The sequence below is a fragment of the Scyliorhinus torazame genome, chromosome 9 (genome assembly GCF_047496885.1).
Source record: "Scyliorhinus torazame isolate Kashiwa2021f chromosome 9, sScyTor2.1, whole genome shotgun sequence".
In the NCBI taxonomy this organism is placed as follows: domain Eukaryota; kingdom Metazoa; phylum Chordata; class Chondrichthyes; order Carcharhiniformes; family Scyliorhinidae; genus Scyliorhinus; species Scyliorhinus torazame.
The window spans coordinates 107,005,488-107,027,943 of record NC_092715.1 but is presented as its reverse complement, the minus strand read 5'-3'; the positions used below and the strand labels follow the sequence as shown (position 1 = coordinate 107,027,943).

At 43.5% G+C, this 22,456-nt stretch overlaps 1 protein-coding gene across 1 annotated transcript in view; it reads left to right on the top strand.

Moving 5' to 3' along the window:
* Window positions 1–8,189: 8,189 nt before the first annotated feature.
* Window positions 8,190–22,456, top strand: part of LOC140429417 (CMP-N-acetylneuraminate-poly-alpha-2,8-sialyltransferase-like) — a 103,174-nt gene continuing 88,907 nt past the window's right edge. Inside the window, exons 1-3 of the mRNA XM_072516368.1 lie at window positions 8,190–8,448; window positions 9,904–10,035; window positions 19,839–20,096. Coding sequence (XP_072372469.1) covers window positions 8,342–8,448; window positions 9,904–10,035; window positions 19,839–20,096 — 497 coding nt within the window. The 5' untranslated portion in view covers window positions 8,190–8,341. The remainder of the gene's footprint in view (window positions 8,449–9,903; window positions 10,036–19,838; window positions 20,097–22,456) is intronic.

Sequence of the window (22,456 nt, the reverse complement as noted above, 5' to 3'; positions counted from 1 at the left end):
AACCATTGTATGGTTCTATGATGTTCATATAGTCTTGCTCTGGGCAAACTGATTGCTCGGTTTTCTACATTCCAAAAATAACTATAGCGTAAAATGTTGAATTAACTGTGAAACATTTTCAGATGTCCTGGGAATGTGCAAGATATCATATAAATGCGAGTTCATCCTTTCTTAACATTTATACAAAGTATGTGAGGAAGATTATAGCACGCAAAGAAGATGATCATTTAGAAAGGAACTCTAACTGATGTGATAAGCATATACAACTAAATGAAACGGAAAGTGCTAGAAATACTCAGCAGGTCAGCAGCATCTGTGGAGTGAGAAATAGAGTCAACATTTCAGGTTGGTGAACTTTCCTCAGAACAGAAGTACATAATGAACATACGAATTAGGAGCAGGAGTAGGCCACTTGACCCGTCGAGCCTGCCATTCAGTAAGATTGTGGCTAATCTGATTGTAACTTCAACCCCACATTCCTGCCTACCCCTGAATATATCTAACTCTGCCTTAAAAATATTCAATGTTGGAGATGTAACAGCTTTTACCAGCCCCTGGCCCAAAATGATGTTAGTTTATGACTGGAAATTGTTAAATTCAGCTTCAAGTCTGGATGGCTGTAAAGTGCCTTTTTGAAAGTGGGGTGTTGTGCCATGAGTTTAGCCTTATTGGAATAGTACAGGAGGCTGGGGACAGAAAGGTCAAAGTCAGAGTGGGGAGGGGAATTTAAAATGACAGGCAATCGGAAGCTCTAGGTTCCACTTGTGATTTGGACGAATGCGTTCCGCAAAGCACTCAGCCAACCTCTGTTTGGTCTCCCCGGCATACAGGAAATCGCATTGTGAGCAGCTTATACAGTGTACTAAACTAAAAGAAGTTTGTTACCTAATAACAGTTGAGGGGTAAAAGCAATACAAATACACTCCTCAACACAATTCAGAAGTTCTGCTATCTTGTGAATGTCCTATCCTTTTTTGAAAATAAATTTTGAGTACCCAATTAATTTTTTCCAATTAAGGGGCAATTTAGCGTGGCCAATCCACCTAGCCTGCACATCTTTGGGTTGTGGGGTCAAAACCCATGCTTGGGTTACGGTCTGTGTGGAGTCTGCACGTTCTCCCCGTGTTTGCGTGAGTTTCCTCCGGGCGCTCTGGTTTCCTCCCACAGTCCAAAGATGTGCAGGTTAGATGGATTGGCCATGCAGAATTGCCCTTAGTGGTCCAAAAAGGTTAGGTGGGGTTACTGGGTTACGGGGATAGGCTGGAAGTGTGGGCCTAAATGCACACACGACGGGCCGAGTGGCCTCCTACTCCACTGTAAATTCTATTATTCTATACAACACCAGGTTGGATGTGATGAAATCGGCCAGAAGTAATCTCAGTGTTCATTTGACTCGTCCATAGTTTAGCACGGGGGACAGGCTGACAGAGAGGAAAAGACATGTAGGTCGGAAACAGGAACTACCAAATAAGGTCCTGGCCAGAATCAGTGTAGGCCATCTGCCAGGCCACTCAAGTCAGCACAGAAAATCATTATCGCTAAACGGAACTTTATAATCATTCAATTGCAGTATTTATCACTTTAACACAAAGGATGAAAGTACCATGCTATGAGCATGTAACTAATTTGGAGACAGTAGAGATCAACTTTGCAAAAGGAAGAACGATAAAGAAGCCATCAGACTCCATAATTGGCTAATAGCTAGTCAGACACGAGTGTTTCAGAGGACAATGGATCTTGATTAAATCATCTTGGCTGAACAGGAGTATCCTGTTTATTTCTATTGATGAGTTAAGTCTTGATGAGACAATAGAACTCAGGCCAGGTGTGTGTGTGTGTGTGTGTGTATCATGACTCAGCAAAACCTGCACAAAAGAAGGGACTTCGGAACACATCGTCAGCGACAACACAGGAACCCCTGGGAGCAACAATGACAGAAGAGGAGCCCTCAGCTCAGCGAAGAAGATATCAACACCCGTGTGATCATAGCCTGGCCAGCCCCCTTCACTAGTATGGGTAATACCAAGAGCTCAGCTGTGAGCCTGAGTCATTTTCTTTGTGGTTGATTTTGAAGATTGTAATACCCAAATACAGTTACAGTAGACAGTGTGTGTTTTCTAGTGTCTGGCTAATCCGATCAAGCAGCGTCTCCATCAACAACAGACTTTGGAGAGAGCATGAGGTTTGTCTTAAAACAAAGATCAAAGCCTACCAGGCATTGGTTCTCATATCACTTCTCTATGGCAATGAGGCCGTTGTAAATATCACAATACTAAATAGGATCCAGTTAAAACCACTAACTTTGTATGTTCAGAAACTCGAATAATCTTGGGATAACATGACAGACTCATTGGATAACAAACTCAATCGACAGGGCAAACTTCAAAGCAGAAAACCAGCATATGGAAATCAGCATTAGAAATATTTATGTGGAGCACTTAATTGTTTGAATAGCATGACTACGAACAAGTTGGTGGGAGCTAGGAGAGACGGCCACAAAGATGCACGGCTCATGAACAGAGGAAGCATTAATGGCAGGAGAAGGTGCTAGTAGTTGCATTAAGATATCTGAATGTGTTAATAATAGTGTCATGATATGCAGATAATGATATACAGGCAGGCACAGACAGGCAGCTAATGAACACAGAGAACAGGACATGACCAATGAGCAGGCAGGACAGATCAGGGGTGGTATCTCACTATAAAAGGCACGAGGTACTCACACTCGGCCTCTTTCCACAGACAGACATCTAGAGAGTATATCAGGGTTGATCAGAAGCATCACACCCAGAATGTGGCTTAGAGCAGGCTGGTTTAGTTAGACTGAGTTACTACAGTTAGATTAGCAGGAGAGTCGAACTCATTTAAGAACTGTGTTAATAGTTCAATAAACATATTGAACTCATTACAAGGTCTGGACCTTCCTTTGTCAAAACATACATCAAGGAAGCAGCTTATGCCACACGAAGAAGCATAATACAACATGGTACCAGTAGTGCCTGTTAAATCTATTTAGTTCGACTCAGCAAGATACGTGACAACCAGCAACAGCAACCAGGCAAGATGGTCGAGATTCCTGTTCCTCAGCAACTCAGGTACCACGGCAATCTTAGTGCCAACTGGCGTGCATTCAAGCAGAGATTTCAGCTTTACCTGGAAGCAGCCGACCTAAATGGCGTGGCCGATGCTAAAAAGATAGCTCTTCTAGTCACCATTGCGGGTGAGCATGTAACAGAGATCTGCAACTCCTTCAAATACTCCAAAGGGCAGGACAAAAAAGACTTCCAGACAGTCCTGGACTAGTTTGAAAACTACTGCGAGGTAAACACATCAGAAATCGGAAAAACTGGCGCTGATACTCACCACGAGGCAGAGGTAGGGGTGCAACAGAAGCAAACGGCAATTTTGAGGACAGCCATCTTGCGCAAGGAGCCGCACATACACAGTTCCGAAAAACACGCACAGCAAAGGAAAGTCCATTTGCCCGTGTGCGACGCTGCGCGGAGCGTCAGGATGCCGACATCATGACGTGCTCGAACTGTGGCAACGCCCACTTAAAGAAACACTGCCCGCAAGAGGTAGGCGATGTTTAAACTGCGGGAAGCCTGGACACTATGCAGCCTTGTGCAGATCTGCACCACCAGTCAGGGGCCAGCGCGCCCAATTCCGGCGATGGCGCGTTCAGAGTGTGCAACAACGATTACAGGATTCTGATCCTGGCAGCACAACGGATCCAGAGGAAGAATGCCTGGACTCCGCCTACTGTGTGGGCATCATTACCAAATGTGAATATGCCACATCCAACTCATCACAACTTCAAACCATCCTCGCTGTGGATTCTGCGGACGAATGGCGTGCGGTGATGCAGGTCAACCACTGCTCCATCCAGTTCAAGCTGGACACAGGTGCTTCTGCCAAGCTCCTCTCACAGGCAGATTTCAAACGCATCAAGAAGCCCCCCAATGTCCTTCCAGCAGCCTGCAGGCTCCTGGACTACAACGGAAATGCCATCACGGCACTGGGATCCTGCCATCTACTCGTCTCCAACCGGAGCACCCATGCACGGTTAAGTTTGGAAATTGTCAAGTCAGACAGGGCATCCCTACTTGACGCGCATACCTGCAAGCAGCTGAACCTCGTGCAGCGGGTTTACACAACGACATCCTCCAATGTGGATTTTCAGGCCGGCATTGACAACATCCTCACTCAGTATCTGGATGTGTTCGACGGGATGGGCACGCTGCCATATCGATACAAGATTCTGCTATGACCTGATGCCAAGCCAGTGGTCCACGCACCACGCCAGGTCCCGGCTCCGCTGAGGGAGCCCTGAAGGCACAGCTCAAGGATCTTCAGCAACAGGCCATTATTTCCAAGGTAACCGAACTGACTGACTGCGTCAGCTCGATGGTGTAAGTTAGAAAGCATTCGGGAGACCTGCGCAAGTGCATTGATCCCAAGGATCTCAATAAGAATATATTGCGTGAACACTACCGCATCCCAAAGCGGGAGGAACTCACCAGTGAGATGGCACACGCACGTTTTTTCACCAAGTTAGATGTGTCACATGGATTTTGGCAAATCCAGCTGGATGAGTCCAGCAGAAGGCTCCGCACCTTCAACACACCGTTTGGCAGATACTGCTATAACCATATGCCGTTTGGCATTGTCTCGGCATCGGAGATCTTCCATCGCATCATGGAGCAGATGATGGAGGGCATCGAAGGGGTTTGTGTGTACGTGGACGACGTCGTCATATGGTCCACGACCCCTGAGGAGCAGGTTTCCTGTCTCCAGCAGGTATTCCGCCGTGTCCATGCCAATGGCCTAAAGCTGAACAGATCCAAATGTTGCTTTGGCATGTCGACACTCAAGTTCCTAGGTGACCAGATCTCTCAGTAGGGCATGCGCCAGGACACTGACAAGGTTAAGGCCATCGAAGCCATTAAGGTCCCTGAAGACAAGAAGGCAGTGTTGCGCTTCCTGGGCATTGTCAATTTTCTGGGCAAGTTCATCCCAAACTGGCCTCACAGACCATGGCCCTACGAAACCTGGTGAAAAGGTCCACTGCCTTTTAGTGGAAGGCAGCACATCAGGCGGAGTGGTTGGAGCTGAAAGTCAAGCTCACCACTGCACCAGTCTTGGCATTTTTCGACCCAGACAGGGAGACAAAGATCTCGACAGATGCGAGCCAGGATGGCATCTGTGCGGTGCTGCTCCAACGCGATGACATTTCATCCTGGACACCGGTAGCCTATACATCGAGGGCCATGACGCCCACCGAAACAAGGTATGCGCAAATAGAGAAGTAATGCCTGGGTCTTCTCACTGGCATTCTCAAATTTCACGACTATGTCTACGGTCTGCCGACATTCACTGTCGAGACAGATCATCGGCCTCTGGTCCACATTATCGACAAGGACCTGAATGATATGACACCTCGGTTGCAGCGCATCCTTCTCAAACTCAGAAGGTACAACTTTGACTTAGTGTACATGCCTGGCAAGGAGCTCATCATCGCTGATGCATTGTCCCGCTCCATCACATTGCCTAGTGAACCGCTGGATATCATCCGGCAGATTGAATCATAGGTGCAGCTGTGTGCTAGCACCCTCCCGGCGTCTGATGAGAAGGTGGTTCGTATCCGTAAGGAGATAGCCAAAGACCCCCTCTTGCAGCGTGTCAAGCACCACCTCGCCAATGGCTGGCAGAAAGGGCAGTGCCCTCAATTTTACAATGTAAATGGTATCCTCCTCAAACTGGACCGGATTGTCATTCTGCTCAGTCTCCAGAGCTTGGTGCTCCGCCAAATCCACGAGGGACACCTGGGCGTCGAGAAGTGCAGACGCAGAGCCAGGCAGTCTACTGATCCGGTATTAGCCAGGACATCTCGAACATGGTCCTCAACTGTGAGATCTGTCAACGCTTCCAGCCAGCGCAGAGCAAGGAGATGCTCCAGCAGCATGAAATCGAAACCTCCCCATGACCCAAGGTTGGCATCGACCTCTTTTGTGCGAATGGTCGTGACTGCGTGTTGATTATTGACTATTTCTCCAATTCCCCTGAAGTCGTGAAGCTCTCAGACCTCACATCTCGGACAGTCATCAAGGCCTGTAAGGAGACGTTCTCCAGCCATGGTATCCCACTCACTGTCACGAGTGACAATGGCCCGTGCTTCAACAGCCACGAGTGGTCTATGTTTGCCAAGTCATACCATTTCAACATGCCACTTCCAGCCCACACTGTCCACAGACCAATGGGAAGGTTGAAAAAGGGGTGCACATTGTGAAACAGCTCATCTGCAAGGCCGCGGATTCTGCTTCTGACATCTACCTCGCGCTGCTTGCATACAGGGTGACCCCACTGTCCACTGGCATGTCGCCGGCTCAACTCCTGATGAACAGGGACCTGCGGACGACACTTCCAGCCATACACTTGTCCAACCTGGATCACCTCCCGGTGCTGCAGAAGATGCAGCAGCTTAGAGACCGTCAAAAGCAGGGCTATGATGCTCATGCCACCAATATGCCCGTGTTATCCCCGGCAGACACTGTCAGGATCAATATACTGGATGGTGGCTGGTCTGCTCCAGCTGTGGTTGTTCGACATGCTGCGCCCCGCTCGTATGTTGTACATATGGCTGATGGTTCTGTTGTGTGACGAAACAGACGGGCACTGTGCAAAGTTGCCTGCCCGCAACCACTTTCTTCTCCGTTTCCGTCCATTGTTTTGCCACCTCCTGATACCTCGAACTACGAAGCAACCAGTCATGTTTCCATCCCGCCTGTCAAGGCACCGTCGTCCCCACCACCACCTCTCCGGCGGTCAACAAGGATCAGACGCAAGCCCCCAGAGATTGGACTTATGAACATTTGTTTTGTTTGCTATGTTCTATTTTCTCACATTAGACAGCTGTCTTCACATGTAAATACGTTCATATATGCCACCGCTTGTAAATATGTTAATATATGCCACCATATGTAAGTATGTTTCCATGTGCCAATAAAACATTAAAAAAAGGGGAGATGTCATGATATGCAGACATGCAGATAATGATATACAGACGGTACAGACAGGCAGCTAATGAACACAGAGAACAGGACATGACCAATAAGCAGGCAGGACAGTCAGGGATGGAATCTCACTATAAAAGGCACGAGGCACTCACACTCGGCCTCTTTCCACAGACAGACATCTAGAGAGTACATCAGGGTTGATCAGCAGCATCACACCTAGAACATGGCTTAGAGCAGACTGGTTTAGTTAGACTGAGTTACTACAGTTAGATTAGCAGGAGAGTCGAACTCATTTAAGAACTGTGTTAGTAGTTCAATAAACATATTGAACTCATTGCAAGGTCTGGACCTTCCTTTGTCAAAGCATACACCAAGGAAGCAGCTTATGCCACACGAAGAAGCATAATGCAACAAAGAGAATAAAGGTTAATCAGTGCTCAGTGAAAGCAAAACTAAAGAACAAATTACACAAGTGGGGGCGGGTCTTTGCATCCGGCCAAAAATGTTTTGATACTAAAATAGATGTTATAGTAAAACATTTTGCCCCCTCCCCAGCAGCCCATCTGTCACTTGTTCTTAAGTTTTGCATTTATTCTCCTTTATTCTCCCATTAACACATTCTGAGATATTTATATGTAAGCCCCGAAGAAGTCATACGGACTGCAAACGTTATCTGTTTTCTCACTCCTCAGATGGTGCCAGACCTGATGAGAACCGCCCCCCCCCCCCCCCCCAGTATATTCTTGTGTTTCAGATTCCAGCGCCCCCAGTATTTTGCTTTCTTTTTAACCTGTGGTCCCCAGACACGGGACATGGCAGGTCCGAGCTGACAGGAACAGGTATTGCACCCTGATCTCACGCTTGATCGAAGCCAAAAGCATCCCTGTTCTTCAAATACCTCACCCCCATCAGCTCGTCACCTTTCGCTTCTCTTTTTCTATTTGCCCAGACGCACGCTATCTTTTTAAAAGTCACTCTACACAGCGCCTGCCTCCTGTCAGTCATTTACCTCGCTTGGAACAGCAGCTCCGCTTTCCTATTGGTGAACCTCAAGGCCATTAGGAGAGGGGCCAAGCAGTATCCGTGCTGTTACTGGTGGCTGGAGATGTCAGTCAGAGGGTGCTGTGTTTAGTTCTTCCCCACTGAGGAGATTCACAGAGAGAGGGAGAGAGGAGGAGGAGCAGGGGCGTGTGGTGAAGTGTCTGTTTCGAAATCTCACAGACAGAAACCTTTGCGCCTTACTTATTTCCCAGACTGGGAGGGAAAGCGGACTCCGTCATTTCTATATTATAACTAATATAAATATACACTTATATTAAAAAAAAATGCGTCTCCCTCGGAAATGTTGGACATTGTGCACCATAAGTATCATAGTCATTTTTTTTAAAACAAAGGACATAACAAGATCGGAGCACCAGCAAACGCAAATGGGGTAATGTGCATTCGTCTCGTCTTAAATGAAAAAGTGGTGAAAATATTTTAAAGGAGTTTGCCTGCAAATCAATAAATGCAATTGGTTTGGTAAATTAATTTTATTTTGAAAGAACGACAATTAGCATTTGTAATCCACAAGTGATATTTGTGTTCCTACCTTTTTAAAGCTACAATTAATTAATGCTTCAAGAAGAGTTTACCACCCCACCCCTCCCTTTAAATGTACGTTTTCAATCGAGTTAGTTTTGCCGCTTGCGATCTTTTGTGGTTCATTTTCCTGACGACGTGGCTCGCGAAACGTTCTCCGTTCAGAAAAGAAAAGTGCTGGGTGGAATGGAAACCTTTTGTGGAAGTGAATCAGTGAGAAAGACAAGTCTCAGCTTTCACCAAACAAAACCAGGTCCAGCCAGCCAGCCACTTCTCCCACACAACTCGTCTCGAACGAAAGGTGCCGGGATTTTGATAGCGACCCTGGGGTGTCAGTGGGGGAGGGGAGGGGGTGGGTGATGGGGGTAACTCTGGATATTGAGAACGATCTTGCATTTCGCATCCCCCCCCCCCCCCCCTTCCAAATCAGTGCCGTCTTTTTCTGTTGTGTTTCAATGAGTTGCAATCTCTCTCTTTTTCTCTCCAGTAGGTGGGCTTGTGCCTACACCTCAGATGTGGTTAAGGCGCCAGTGTTTGGTCTGATACACACTGAATGGCTGTGATTTGACTGATTGGGGTGGCAGTCGAAGTCACATTCAGCCGAGCGCTGCAAAAAAAGACCACAGTGTTCTTGTGTGGAGGGAGGGAGCGGCGTCCCTTTTAGCAGACTTTGTGAGGCTGCAGAACTATTCAGCGATTCTCCTGCTAACATCGATTCGACATTTTCACCTCCCTGTTTCTTTTATGGAACTGTCACTGCGGGTTCGATACGTTTTACTTCGCTCTCCATAATGATTCAACGGGTTATTATTTTATATTAGATTGCCATCGACCTCCCCCCCTCCTCAACTCTTTCAGTAATTTTGTACAAACGGTCTGTGAAAAAACAAATTTTCAGTTCCGAAAGCCTAACACGCAAGCTGCGGTTTTGTGTGTGTGTGTGAGCGGAAAGTCAGTTCTCAGCATTTGTCAGAAAGTCATGTACAAAGTATCCGCTGGATCAGGGGGGAGATAGCTATGGTGAAGGCAAGGCGAGAGAGCGCTCAGTCACCCTAAACACAGCTCACAAGTTAACCTGTGGCTGGATCGCTTCGGAAAGTGGCTTTTGTGTCAGAAACAGAACACGAGCTGTACGTGTCTGGCGAGAGAGGTGAAGCAATCCGGTGTGAAACATAAAATGGTCAGTTTCCCTGCGATGTACAAGATGCACGTCTAGTGGTTGCCAGGCGTGAACTGGGAGCTGATAAATAGTTGAAAACAACCTCTGCAGTAACTTTCTGTTTTTTTTAAACCTTAACTGTTTCAGGAATGGAGAAGCGAGCCCAACCAGACTGATGGTTAATACTTCCAGAAAAGTAAACAGGAAGAGTGTGCTTCCACGCTTTGAGCACACCGTGAAAGGTTGGAAAAACAATGCATCCCTAGTGATCAAGATCAGGTATACAAGTTTAAACTGACAAAATTAACTCAACTGATGTTGTAAACATTGGTCAATCATGTTCACATTGTGTAACCAACATGCTAATGCAGCTAGGTTAACCCCTTTTATGCTGTGCAGCTTTCAAAATAATTAATTTCAGCAAGGGATGAACAAAACTGGAGTTTTTTTCTTATTGAACAAAACAGGAAATGTAACGTATTCAGCCCTTGCTGTATGTTGAGGCCACATTTTTGCACCAAATCATCATCCAGTAAAGGTCAGTAAAGATTTCAGCGAGATCTTGAAACCCAGAAGATGTACAAGTTATTTTCTCAATTTTGCAGCCAATATAGCTGTCACAGGTCAGAGTAGATAAAACATGTCAAAGATAGAATTATTCAAATCTTTATTATAGGTATTGGCATAAGTGTTTGCTGTTACTATACTAGTCACCAGGCCTCCTCTGCCCCAAGCCACCTGACATTTAGCTGAACATTTTAAATTATAGGCAGCACTCATTTTATGATGTACATAATTGAGTAATATGAGCACTAATGATAGAAATGTTTAATGAACCAAGAGTATTCCTCAGACAATAGTTGGTATTAATAGAGGAAAGACCACAGGGCTGCACTCTCTTACACGCACTGTTGCTGTGAAAAAAGTGTAACAGAAAAATGAACTAAATCTGAAATGCAGCAGTGTAGCAGGCATTCTAGTTTATTCTTGGTCGCAATAAGGGAGAAAGAATTTTTTATGAATACATTTTACAATTAAATCCTAATGTTGATGTTTATTCACAGTTACAGCCAGTTGGTATCCAGTGAAAATCAAGGCGGACTGAGTTGGATAGCAAGGTTTTCAAAAAGACATAATAAAGAGAAATGAACACCCCCTCCCCTCCCCCAACTCAGTACAGAATAGAAACTTTAATAATGGGCAGATCTCCAGAAATATCTTGTCATCAAAGGCGGGTTTGCTTTGCATATATGTTCTATCTATGTAAATGCACAGTGACAGATGAGAGAGTGCATGTGAGAGAGAAGATGGTGGATGTATCTCTGGGTTGCAAGACAGTAGTTGTGTTAAGAAGCTCAGACAAACAGAATAAAGCTGGAGTTACTCATCTGGACGTTGAGACTAGGTCACTGACTGACTGCAGTAAGATGCTACAGTTTAAGTCCACAAGGTAGGGAATTTTCTTTTTAGAAGTTCCTTATTGCCATGGTGCATTTCTGTTGCTGTTTGAAGAAGCCATGTGGCATAGCGAACCTGAAGGAAAATTGACTTTCGGCACATGGCCTGCAGGAATATTGAATTTGTGACATAGAATCTGAAATTAAATTGAATAATGAACATGAGACATGGAGCAGTTGGAATTAATTTTTGACAGTGAATTGCAGGAAGAGTCTATTGTATAGGACAGCAGCAAAATCCTAATTCCTAGTTATGTTTCCATAAGGAAATTGAGAAATAGCGCATTAATCACCCATAAGTTTTTTTGCAATTGCAGTAAAGTGAGGATTACAGATCCCTTGTGTTTTTTTCAGTTTAGCACATTTCATTTCTTCTTCTAATTAGGTAAAACTGTCCCAATTTGCTTTTTATACTCTTGTTGTTAGGATTTCTTTTTCTCTGTTTTCATTTTTCTCAGTTTTCATTGTTCCTTTTCTGAAGGCAGGGATAAATATGATTCCATAAGTTCTTTACACAAGTAGCATTTGCAATGCCTGAGTCTAGACAATGAAAGTAGAATTCTGTGTAACAGCGAGAGGAGGACCTCTGGTGCAGCAGATAGCATCCTTCCTCTACCTCTGGGCCAGAAGCTCCCTGTTGAACTTTTACTTCAGGTCTTGATGGTGATGGAAGGTGCATTCACAATGTGGCCCAACAGGCTGATTATAAGCCTGTAAATCCTTCCAGTATGCCTGATGTCAGACAAAGTGGAAGAGTTTCCTTTGTCAGCCATATTGCTGGAGGCAATGGCAAACCATTGCATAGTTTGTGGAGCATAAGAATAGAGCAATCCAATTTAAGTCCATGGCTGCCAATGATCTTGTAAGACATTGTACCTGAAGGAGGAGGAGGTTCACACAATATGAATTTCCCATCGAGAAGAAAAAAGCAGTTTGGAGCAGATTTCTTATTTCCCCATTTTACTGTTTTTTTCCTTCTGAGTCACAAGACACAATGAAGAGTGGGATTTCTGGCTGTAATTTCCTTTCTCATAACAGAATTCTTCATAACAATATTCCTGCTTCTTCCCTGTCTAAGTTCAGCTAACTTAGCATTTACAGGGAACAGAGTTTGCAATTTTCCTGACCTGTCTAGTTGGATAGAAGGACTTTGACTCTGCCATTACCCAGTGACTCCTGTTGAAAAGTGCGCATGTGTTTATCAAGCAAAGAAAGTGTCAGGCTTGACTTTAAACATCTCTCACTCTTCAGTTCAAATTTCTGGCTGTCATCATCTGACTCATAAATCCAGAATGCGAACACACCAGGAGGTGCTGAAGCCCTCAAAATTGCATCAAACTTAAGTCAGCAGATTCAGGGTGGAAGGGCAGAAAGTTTGGGGGACAGAATATACTTTTAGCTCTCAGTTGTTATTTGTAACTGCAATTAGTTGTAATTTGGCGTGAGGTGACATGCTAAAACACTCATGGAAAATACCACCGACATTCATATGTCAAATAAAATTCTAACATTTCAAAGTATTCCCATATTTACTATGGCTGTGCATTATTTATTTGTTGAATTAGCACTCGGGTGTTACACTAGTTACTGGTGTTTTCAGTTGAGTTTCTGAAGAGCAAAATTCCCAGATGCAGTTTTTGCCATAACGTAGTGATATACTTACTGCCTGTATGTACATTATAATAAAAGTTTATAAATGTGATAGATTTGCTCCGAAAATATTACTTGAACAAGAAATATTGGGCCATGATAGCAATAATATGGTACCCAGAACACAAGTGACTTTTCTTTTGTGAGAGCTATTCATATTGGCCAAATGCGCAATATATTATAAAACCTTTTCTACTTAAACTTACAAGGCACTGGGGCTGGAACTAAATTGATTAACAGGGTCATTTTGATTTTGATTTTTTTATAGCTGAACATTTCTGCTAAAAGTAGAAGGTGACTTGGATCTTTAAAAACTGAACAGCTGTTTCTTTCTTTAAATTTTCTCCTTTTTAAGGGACAATGGTGAGGAAGTTCCTGTTGGAGAGACTTCCAGTATTAGCGGTCAGCTAGAGCATTCTTTAGGTTCTCAGTTGCATTTCAGAAATGACTGCATTTTGTATTAATACAGAATTAAAGGAAGTGGTCTACAAAAAGCACTTGCAAACAGGAAAACATGTAAATTAGTAGCAAATGCATTGTAAAATGCTGTTTTTTACACCACTCGTCTAAATCCTCAGGAGTTTTGGGAAGTTTTATTTCCCTTCCAGCTGTGAAATCTGGAATGACTGACTCTATCCAAGATAAATAGGAATCAATGTTGTTTTTAAAAAAATGCGAAAAGTATGTGTAGGGTTTGTAGACTCGACACAGTATGCTACTCATGTTATCCTCAATTCTACACCTGACAGACTTGGAGGCCCTAAATATTTGTGGGCACATACCAGCAGCCCTCCATGATCTTATGCCACATACGAGTACCACATACATGTCCAGGTGGAAGCTGTTGGCAGATATTTGTGTATGGGCACTATTACAGTTCACTCTGATCCTGTAGCTCATTCCTTTCCAGTAGGTTTCAATGGATAGAAGACTGGTGTGGAAATCTAGGGTGCATTTCCCTCCCTTGAACCCAGGGTTATAGAGACTAACCGTAGCCATCACCACCATTGCCCATGAGATCACCAGGAGGACAGATCTAAGATCAAAACTGGGAGGATATGTTTCATTATCTTAATGTGTGGTGCAGTGAACCATTAGGAGAACATGGCAATTCCCTGTTTATTCACATAACTCCTCTGGACAATTACTTAAGAAAATCTTTCTTGCAAGTGAAATAAAAAAGACATTTCACCATTCTCCATGGTGTACCCGGTTTAACAAATAGATCTAACTTCTGATACAAGCATTAGAACACAGAACATACAGTGCAGAAGGATGCCATTCGGCCCATTGAGTCTGCACCGACCCACTTAAGCCCCCCCGTAATCCAGTAACCCCCTCCTAACCTTTTTGGTCACAAAGGGCAATTTGTCATGGCCAATTGACCTAATCTGCACACCTTTTGACTGTGGGAGGAAACCGAAGCACCCGGAGGAAACCCACGAAGACACTGGGAGAACGTGCAGACGCCACACAGACAGTGACCCAGCGGGGAATCAAACCTGGGACCTAGGTGCTGTGAAGCCACAGTGCTAATCACTGTGTTGCAGTGCTGCCTATTGTTCACCTGTTGTGCATAAAATTCAGAAACAAAATGTGCATAGTTTTGAAAATTGGCTATCGGATTTTTATGAGAGAAATTGTTACATCAACCTGCTTATGTCTGTAGACCAGCAAACCATCAGCCAAGAGAATCGGAGAGAACTGGATTCTTGATGTGGCCTTGATTTGCAACTCACACCAAGTGATGGAAATATGAAATATATTTTCCTCATAGAATCAGGTCGCCTGTGATGTCATATGTTTGACTCCTCTCTTCATGACGCAAAGTAAAATCATTTTCTTGGTTCATTGTTTCGAATTTCATCTGTGCTGGAGATTAGTTCTCTTCAGTATTAATAAAACTCATTGAAATATTCAAAAATAAGAAAATAGTGGATAGCAGAAGATTTCAGAAGCAACTGTAAATATTAATATAGAATCTCTACTGTGCAGAAGGAGGCTCAACGGGTCTGCACCGACTCTCCAAAACCTAGGCCCATTCCCCTGCCCATCCCCAGAACCCGTTAACCTAGCCTGCACATTTCTGGACATGAAGGGGCAATTTAGCATGGCCAATCCACTTAGCCTGCATCTTTGGACACCAAGGGACAATTTGTTTAGCATAGCTAATCCACCAAACCTACACATCTTTGGACTGGGAGGAACCCAGAGCACCCGGAGGAAACCCATGCAGACACAGGGAGAAAAGTGCAAACCCCACACCACAGTCACCCAAGGCCGGAATCAAACCTGGGTACCTGGTGCTGTGTGGCAGCCGTGCTACGAGTCCATATTCTTATCCATTAAATTGGTAGTAGAGCAGCTCGAATAGAAGCTCCATCTTCTAAGGATATAATTTCTCCACATTAGTACTGATGTACTACTGACTTATAAAATTCTGAGAAAACACAATCAGAAAAGATTTGAACTTGCGTTGATTTTTCAAAATCACCTGCTGCTATTGCAGGCTAATTCATTTGTACGTGAGATGTGAAAAAATATATATATTGTAACATAAATGACATGGTACTCATACATCTAACACAAGTAGGATGTATTCGTTGGTAGTGTGATCAGTCATTTCAACCAAGGGACTTAGAGACAATTAGGAAAAAAGTGGAGATGTTAAAGCATGTTCAGGAACAAGAGTGCATGGAATTTCAATATTGTAGAGATTTTCTTTTTAATTAATTTCAAGAAATTCCATTTGAGACTCAGTCTCATTCAAAACTAAATCGTGAATTCAAAATGAATTCTGAGTGCTGAGTTGTTTGATTTGAATTTGTGAATATGGTACATCAGAATGTAACATCAGCAAGGCACAATTTTGTTCTGTGAGGATTTGAGCTCCTCCATTGTCTTTCTTGTTTCCTTGAGCCTTTTGCTGGTCTAGGCTAGTGATCTGGTTCCAGTTGCTGTTGGGGAAGAGGCAAGAGCAACCTGTCTGATTTTCATGTGTATTCTCCATCCTTCCCCTTTTAGCAGCATGGTTGAGATTGAATACATAGAAGACTGGGGAACTAACTCACTTCCCTGCCACCATTATTGCACATTCTTTATTTAAATTGCGAATGGATTGAAATATCAGATGGAAGATGGCCAATAGTTTAATGTAATTCAAGCCAAATGTATTCAAAATTATTTTCTACTACGTTGTAGATAGGGTAGGTTCTGCCCCTACTGTCCATTGTCATCAGTAGGCGCACAAACCATTTGCGTGGTTTAAACCACTTCAATTGCTGGTGACAGCAGCTCACAGGGGAAGTGGGGGAACGTGGCCCATCTTCCCACCAAACCAGACGCCCATACTAAAAGAGGGGATAAAGAACAGCAGGAGATGGAACACAGAAGGGTCGGAGCAGACCAGAAGGTCATTGTGACTCTGAACAGAGTTCCGGTGGGTGCAGCACATGCTCATAAAGGGACTGGCTAAACTGGAAAGAGCACAAACATGTTTTCTCAATAATCTTAAAGGTGTCAGAGGGAGCATGGTTATGACTCTTAACAGAGACCTCTGACACCTTAAAGATTATTGAGAAAACGTGTTTGTGCTCTTTCCAGTTTAGCCAGTCCCTTTATGAGCATGTGCTGCACCCACCGGAAACTGCATCATGGTTCTACAACCGGAGAAGAAACCAAATGAAACAAAACATCTGCCTGTTGGGGCAGCAGCGCCAGCCAACCATTTTGTAGCTCGCTATAATTTCACTCTGAAAGCTCTGTTTAAACAACTGTGTGTCAGAAATGCCGCAGACATGAGAAGTCTTTGGCAGGTAGGATCAAGAATAACTCTAAAGCTTTCTATAGATATGGCAGGAATAAACGAATGACTAGTGTAAGAGTAGGGCCAGTCAAGGGCAGTAGCAGGAAGTTGTGCTTAGAGTCCGAGGTGATAGGAGAGGTGCTAAATGAATATTTTTCGCCAGTATTCACACAGGAAAAAAGACAATGTTGTCGAGGAGAATACTGAGATTCAGGCTACTAGACTAGAAGGGCTTGAGGTTCATAAGGAGGAGGTGTTAGTAATTCTGGAAAGTGTGAAAATAGATAAGTCCCCTGGGCCGGGTGGGATTTATCCTAGGATTCTCTGGGAAGCTTGGGAGGAAATTGCTGAGCCTTTGGCTTTGATCTTTAAGTCATCTTTGTCTACAGGAACAGTGCCAGAAGACTGTAGGATAGCAAATGTTGTCCCCTTGTTCAAGAAGGGGAGTAGAGACAACCCCGGTAACTATAGACCAGTGAGCCTTACTTCTGTTGTGGGCAAAATCTTGGAAAGGTTTATAAGAGATAGGATGTATAATCATCTGGAAAGGAATAATTTGATTAGAGATAGTCAACACGGTTTTGTGAAGGGTAGGTCGTGCCTCACCAACCTTATTGAGTTCTTTGAGAAGGTGACCAAACAGGTGGATGAGGGTAAAGCAGTTGATGTGGTGTATATGGATTTCAGTAAAGCGTTTGATAAGGTTCCCCACGGTAGGCTACTACAGAAAATACAGAGGCATGGGATTCAGAGTGATTTAGCAGTTTGAATCAGAAATTGGCTAGCTGGAAGAAGACAAAGGGTGGTGGTTGATGGGAAATGTTCAGACTGGAGTCCAGTTACTAGTGGTGTACCACAAAGATCTGTTTTGGGGCCACTGCTGTTTGTCATTTTTATAAATGACCTGGAGGAGGGCGTAGGAGGATGGGTGAGTAAATTTGCAGATGACACTAAAGTCGGTGGAGTTGTGGACAGTGCGGAAGGATGTTACAAGTTACAGAGCGACATAGATAAGCTGCAGCGCTGGGCTGAGAGGTGGGAAATGGAGTTTAATGCAGAAAAGTGCGAGGTGATTCATGGTAAGATTCTTGGCAGTGTGGATGAGCAGAGAGATCTCGGTGTCCATATACATAGATCCCTGAAAGTTGCCACCCCGGTTGAGAGGGTTGTTAAGAAGGCGTACGGTGTGTTAGCCTTTATTGGTAAAGGGACTGAGTTTCGGAGCCATGAGGTCATGTTGCAGCTGTACAAAACTCTGGTGTGCCCGCATTTGGAGTATTGCGTGCAATTCAGGTCGCCGCATTATAGGAAGGATGCAGAACCACTGGAAAGGGTGCAGAAGAGATTCACCAGAATGTTGCCTGGTATGGAGGGAAGATCTTATGAGGAAAGGCTGAGTGACTTGAGGCTGTTTTCGATAGAGAGAAGAAGGTTAAGAGGTGACTTAATTGAGGCACAGAAGATGATCAGAGGATTGGATAGGGTGGACAGTGAGAGCCTTTTTCCTTGGATGGTGATGTCTAGCACAAGGGGACATAGCTTTAAATTGAGGGGAGATAGCTGTAGGACAGATGTCCGAGGTAGGTTCTTTACTCAGTGAGTAGTAAGGGCGTGGAATGCCCTGCCTGCAACAGTAGTGGACTCGCCAACACTAAGGGCATTCAAATGGTCATTGGATAGACATATGGACGATAAGGGAATCATGTAGATTGGCGTTAGATTGGTTGCACAGGTCGGCGCAACATCGAGGGCCGAAGGGCCTGTACTGCGCTGTAATGTTCTCTGTTCTATATCTATGATATTAACATTTTGAATGTATTTTCAAACCCTGATTTAATTGTTATTCAAAGTATTATTTATTTTAACAATGTATGGCAGATGTAACCAGTGATTTAATAATACCACTTACTGTGTCTTTACAAGTTTTATTTATGTACAAAGCAAAGTGTTTTACAAAGAACTTACTATGTTGACAATGTCATTTCAAAATAATACTGAAAAACCTGCAAGTGCAAACCTTTGTGACAAGAAAATCTTAATATTCCAGTAAATGGCATGTTAAGTCAAAAATCTTCATTTTAAAGAAGGAACCATAAACAATGAGTGCCTTTTCAATGAGAGATCTAATACTATCAGAAAGCATTGTAATAATGTACTGCATGTGTTTTGGATCTTTAAAAATCAGAAGGCGCAGAACAGATAATTTTCACAATTTGAATTTCTGTACTGTTTTACCTTTACTGACACAATTATACATAGACAATTTTAGTTTCGACATTGAAGCATTCCTGGAAAAAAAGGTCATTCATTCCTTGTTCTTATTTAATAAGCAGTTTCTTGGGGACCAAATTCACAAAGTTCAATTGTCTACTTTCTCCAAAAGTAATCCCAATTCCCTATTCTGTAAGAAGTTTTACAACCCCAGGATAAAGTCCAACAAGTTTGTTTGGAGTCACTAGCTTTCGGAGTGCAGCTCCTTCATCACATGAGAGTTGTAAGACTTCTTATTGTGCCCATCCCAGTCCAACGCCTGCATCTCCACATCCTGATTCTGTAAAGCAGGCAAGTGGCATTTTCTATTTTTCATTTAAATAATAATCTAGCATCTTTTTGAATTTTGTACTCAATAGTAGTGACCTTCACTTGCAGTAAAGCATTCGACATTCCGATGACATGTTGCATGATTGCCTCTGATTTCCCCTTTTATGTGTTCCAGCTTACATTAAGACCTCTTGTCTTCAGTTGATCGACCAAGAAATATAATCTTAACTAGGTTTACTGTGTCTGTTTCTTTTATCATTTTGAAAAACCTCTAATCAAATGCCACCCCCACGTCTTCTCAGTTCAAAGCTCTGGTTGCTCTATCCACTCCTTGTGACTCAGAATTCTCACCTTCGGCTGAGTAAATCTGCATTGGATTTTCTCCATGGCTATTATATTTGTTCTAGTAGTGAGGAGCCCACTGTGATTGACCATACATTTGTAGTGCCATTATGACACTTTTAATCTACAGTAATATGTATCCCAATGAATATGGTATTTCTGATGGTGTCATTCAATGATATTTCTAAATATACTATCTAACTTGTTATCACGTTGCCTTAGTTCAGTGGAAGCATATTTTCCGAGTGATTTATCTTTCTTACTCAATTTCATTTCTTCTAATGCAGGAAGGATATTCTTCGATTTTTAGACGCAGAGAGAGATATATCAGTAGTGAAGAGCAGTTTGAAGCCAGGGGATGTTATTCATTATGTGCTGGACAGGCGCCGGACCCTCAACATCTCTCACAATTTACACAGTCTTCTCCCGGACGTGTCCCCTATGAAGAACAAGCGATTCAGCACTTGTGCAGTTGTTGGAAACTCTGGGATTCTCCTGGGCAGTGGATGTGGAAAGGAGATTGACAGTCATGAGTTTGTAATAAGGTAGGACACACTCTATAACAGGAAGTTAACACCTTCGCAGTTAAAAGTGTTTTCTAAAACACAGATGTTTGACCTTATGCATACTACAAGCATTGGGGCTGGCTGTAATTCTTTATGTGTGGTTGGTATTTGAATGGGTTAAAATTGATCCATTGTATAAGAGAGACAAACTCTGTAAACAAAATGTTATTTTTTCCAATGCAATGTTTTCAGTTTTCCCGCTTTGAATTAAATTACGTGGTGTTTCCTTGAAAAAATCTGAGCCAATATGAAAAGAGAATAACGTCTGGTGAAGTGCTTCCTTTCTGGGCTGAAATTACTCGATTGCAGGGCAATGACACAGGCTATTGCAGGTTTCACAGACCGTGCCATGTAGTGGTCTGAAGCAAGTTCACATAGGCTATCGCCTCCATGTTGAGTTCTTGATTTTAACTGCAGTGTTATGGGGAGAGACAGATCTTCAATCCTCATGGGGTTGCGGGTTACAAAGTGGCACAGTAATATGGTTAAGAAAAATAAATCAATGTTTTAAAAAATATTTATAAAATATAAATGTTTATTTATAAAATGGTTCATATACTTCTCTGAGAGTATTACGCTCCGTTTGATTATTCATTTTATGAATAATGGTAGAAACATTGGAAAGTGCTCAATAGGAATGGTAAGGGTGATACCAGCTCTTAAGTCTTTGATTTACACAGAGTAACAAAAGGACATAAATATGTTTCTGTTTCCAAAGGCTAAGTTGACGCTTTTGAAATTACAATGGGAAACTGCAGGGTCGATGTGGAAACCCCCCATCTAATCCGTAGAATAAGAAACAGACATGTTATTACATACATTTAAAGAGGAATTAATTATAACTGAGTTATTATTTCACACTTGGGGGCAAATTATAACATTTTGTTAATTATAGTGGGAAAAAAGTATGAATTTAAAAAATGAAGTAATGCAAGTAGAAGCTACTGGTGAAGTATTTAGCTCTACTGAACTTTGTTCCATCGCCACCTCATCAATAGTGTATTAGCAAACATTAGGAAAAGGTAAGTAAACAGCCTATACATTTGCCATTAAGGAATCATAGAGGTTTACAGCATGGAAACAGGCCCTTCAGCCCAACCTCTCCATGCCGTCCAGTTTTTACCACTAAGCTAGTCCCAATTGCCCGCATTTGGCCCATATCCCTCTGTACCCATCTTACCCATATAACTGTCTAAATGCTTTTTTAAAAGTCAAAATTGTACCCTCTACCACTGCCTCTGACAGCTCGTTCCAGACACTCACCACTCTCTGTGAAAAAATTGTCCCTCTGGACCCTTCTGTATCTCTCACCTTAAATATATGCCCTCTAGTTTGAGACTCCCCTACCTTTGGGAAAAGATGTTGACTAGCTACCATAAATATGCCCCTCATTATTTTATAGACCTCTATAAGTTCACCCATAAGCCTCCTCTGCTCCAGGTAAAGAAGTCCCAGTCTATCCAGCTTCTCCTTATAGCTCAAAGCATCAAGTCCCTGTAGCATCCGAATAAATCTTTTCTGCACTCTTTCTACAGTAAGAAGTCTTACAACACCAGATTAAAGTCCAACAGGTTTGTTTCAAGTCACTAGCTTTCGGAGCACTGCTCCTTCCTCAGGTGAATGGAGAGGTAGGTTCCAGAAACATATATATAGACAAAGTCAAAGATGCAAGACGATACTTTGAATGCGTGCATTTGCAGGTAATTAAGTCTTTACAGATCCAGAGAGAGGGGTAATCCCAGGTTAAAGAGATGTGAATTGTCTCAAGCCAGGACAGTTGGTAGGATTTTGCAAGCCCAGGCCAGATGATGGGGGGTGAAGGTAATGCGACATGAATCCCAGGTCCCGGTTGAGGCCGTACTCATGTGTGCGGAACTTGGCTATAAGTTTCCGCTCGGTGATTCTGCATTGCCGTGCGTCCTGGAGGCCGCCTTGGAGAACGCTTACCCGAAGATCAGAGGCTGAATGCCCTTGACTGCTGAAGTGTTCCCCGACTGGAAGGGAACATTCCTTCCTGGCGATTGTTGCGCGATGTCCGTTCATGCATTGTCGCAGAGTCTGCATGGTCTCGACAATGTACCATGCTTCGGGACATCCTTTCCTGCAGCGTATGAGGTAGACAACGTTGGCCGAGTCGCACGAGTATGTACCGCATACCTGGTGGGTGGTGTTCTCATGTGTAATGGTGGTATCCATGTCGATGATCTGGCACGTCTTGCTGAGATTGCCATGGCAGGGTTGTGTGGTGTTGTCACTGTTCTGAAGGCTGGGTAGTTTGCTGCAAACAATGGTTTGTTTGAGGTTGTGCGGTTGTTTGAAGGCAAGTAGTGGGGGTGTGA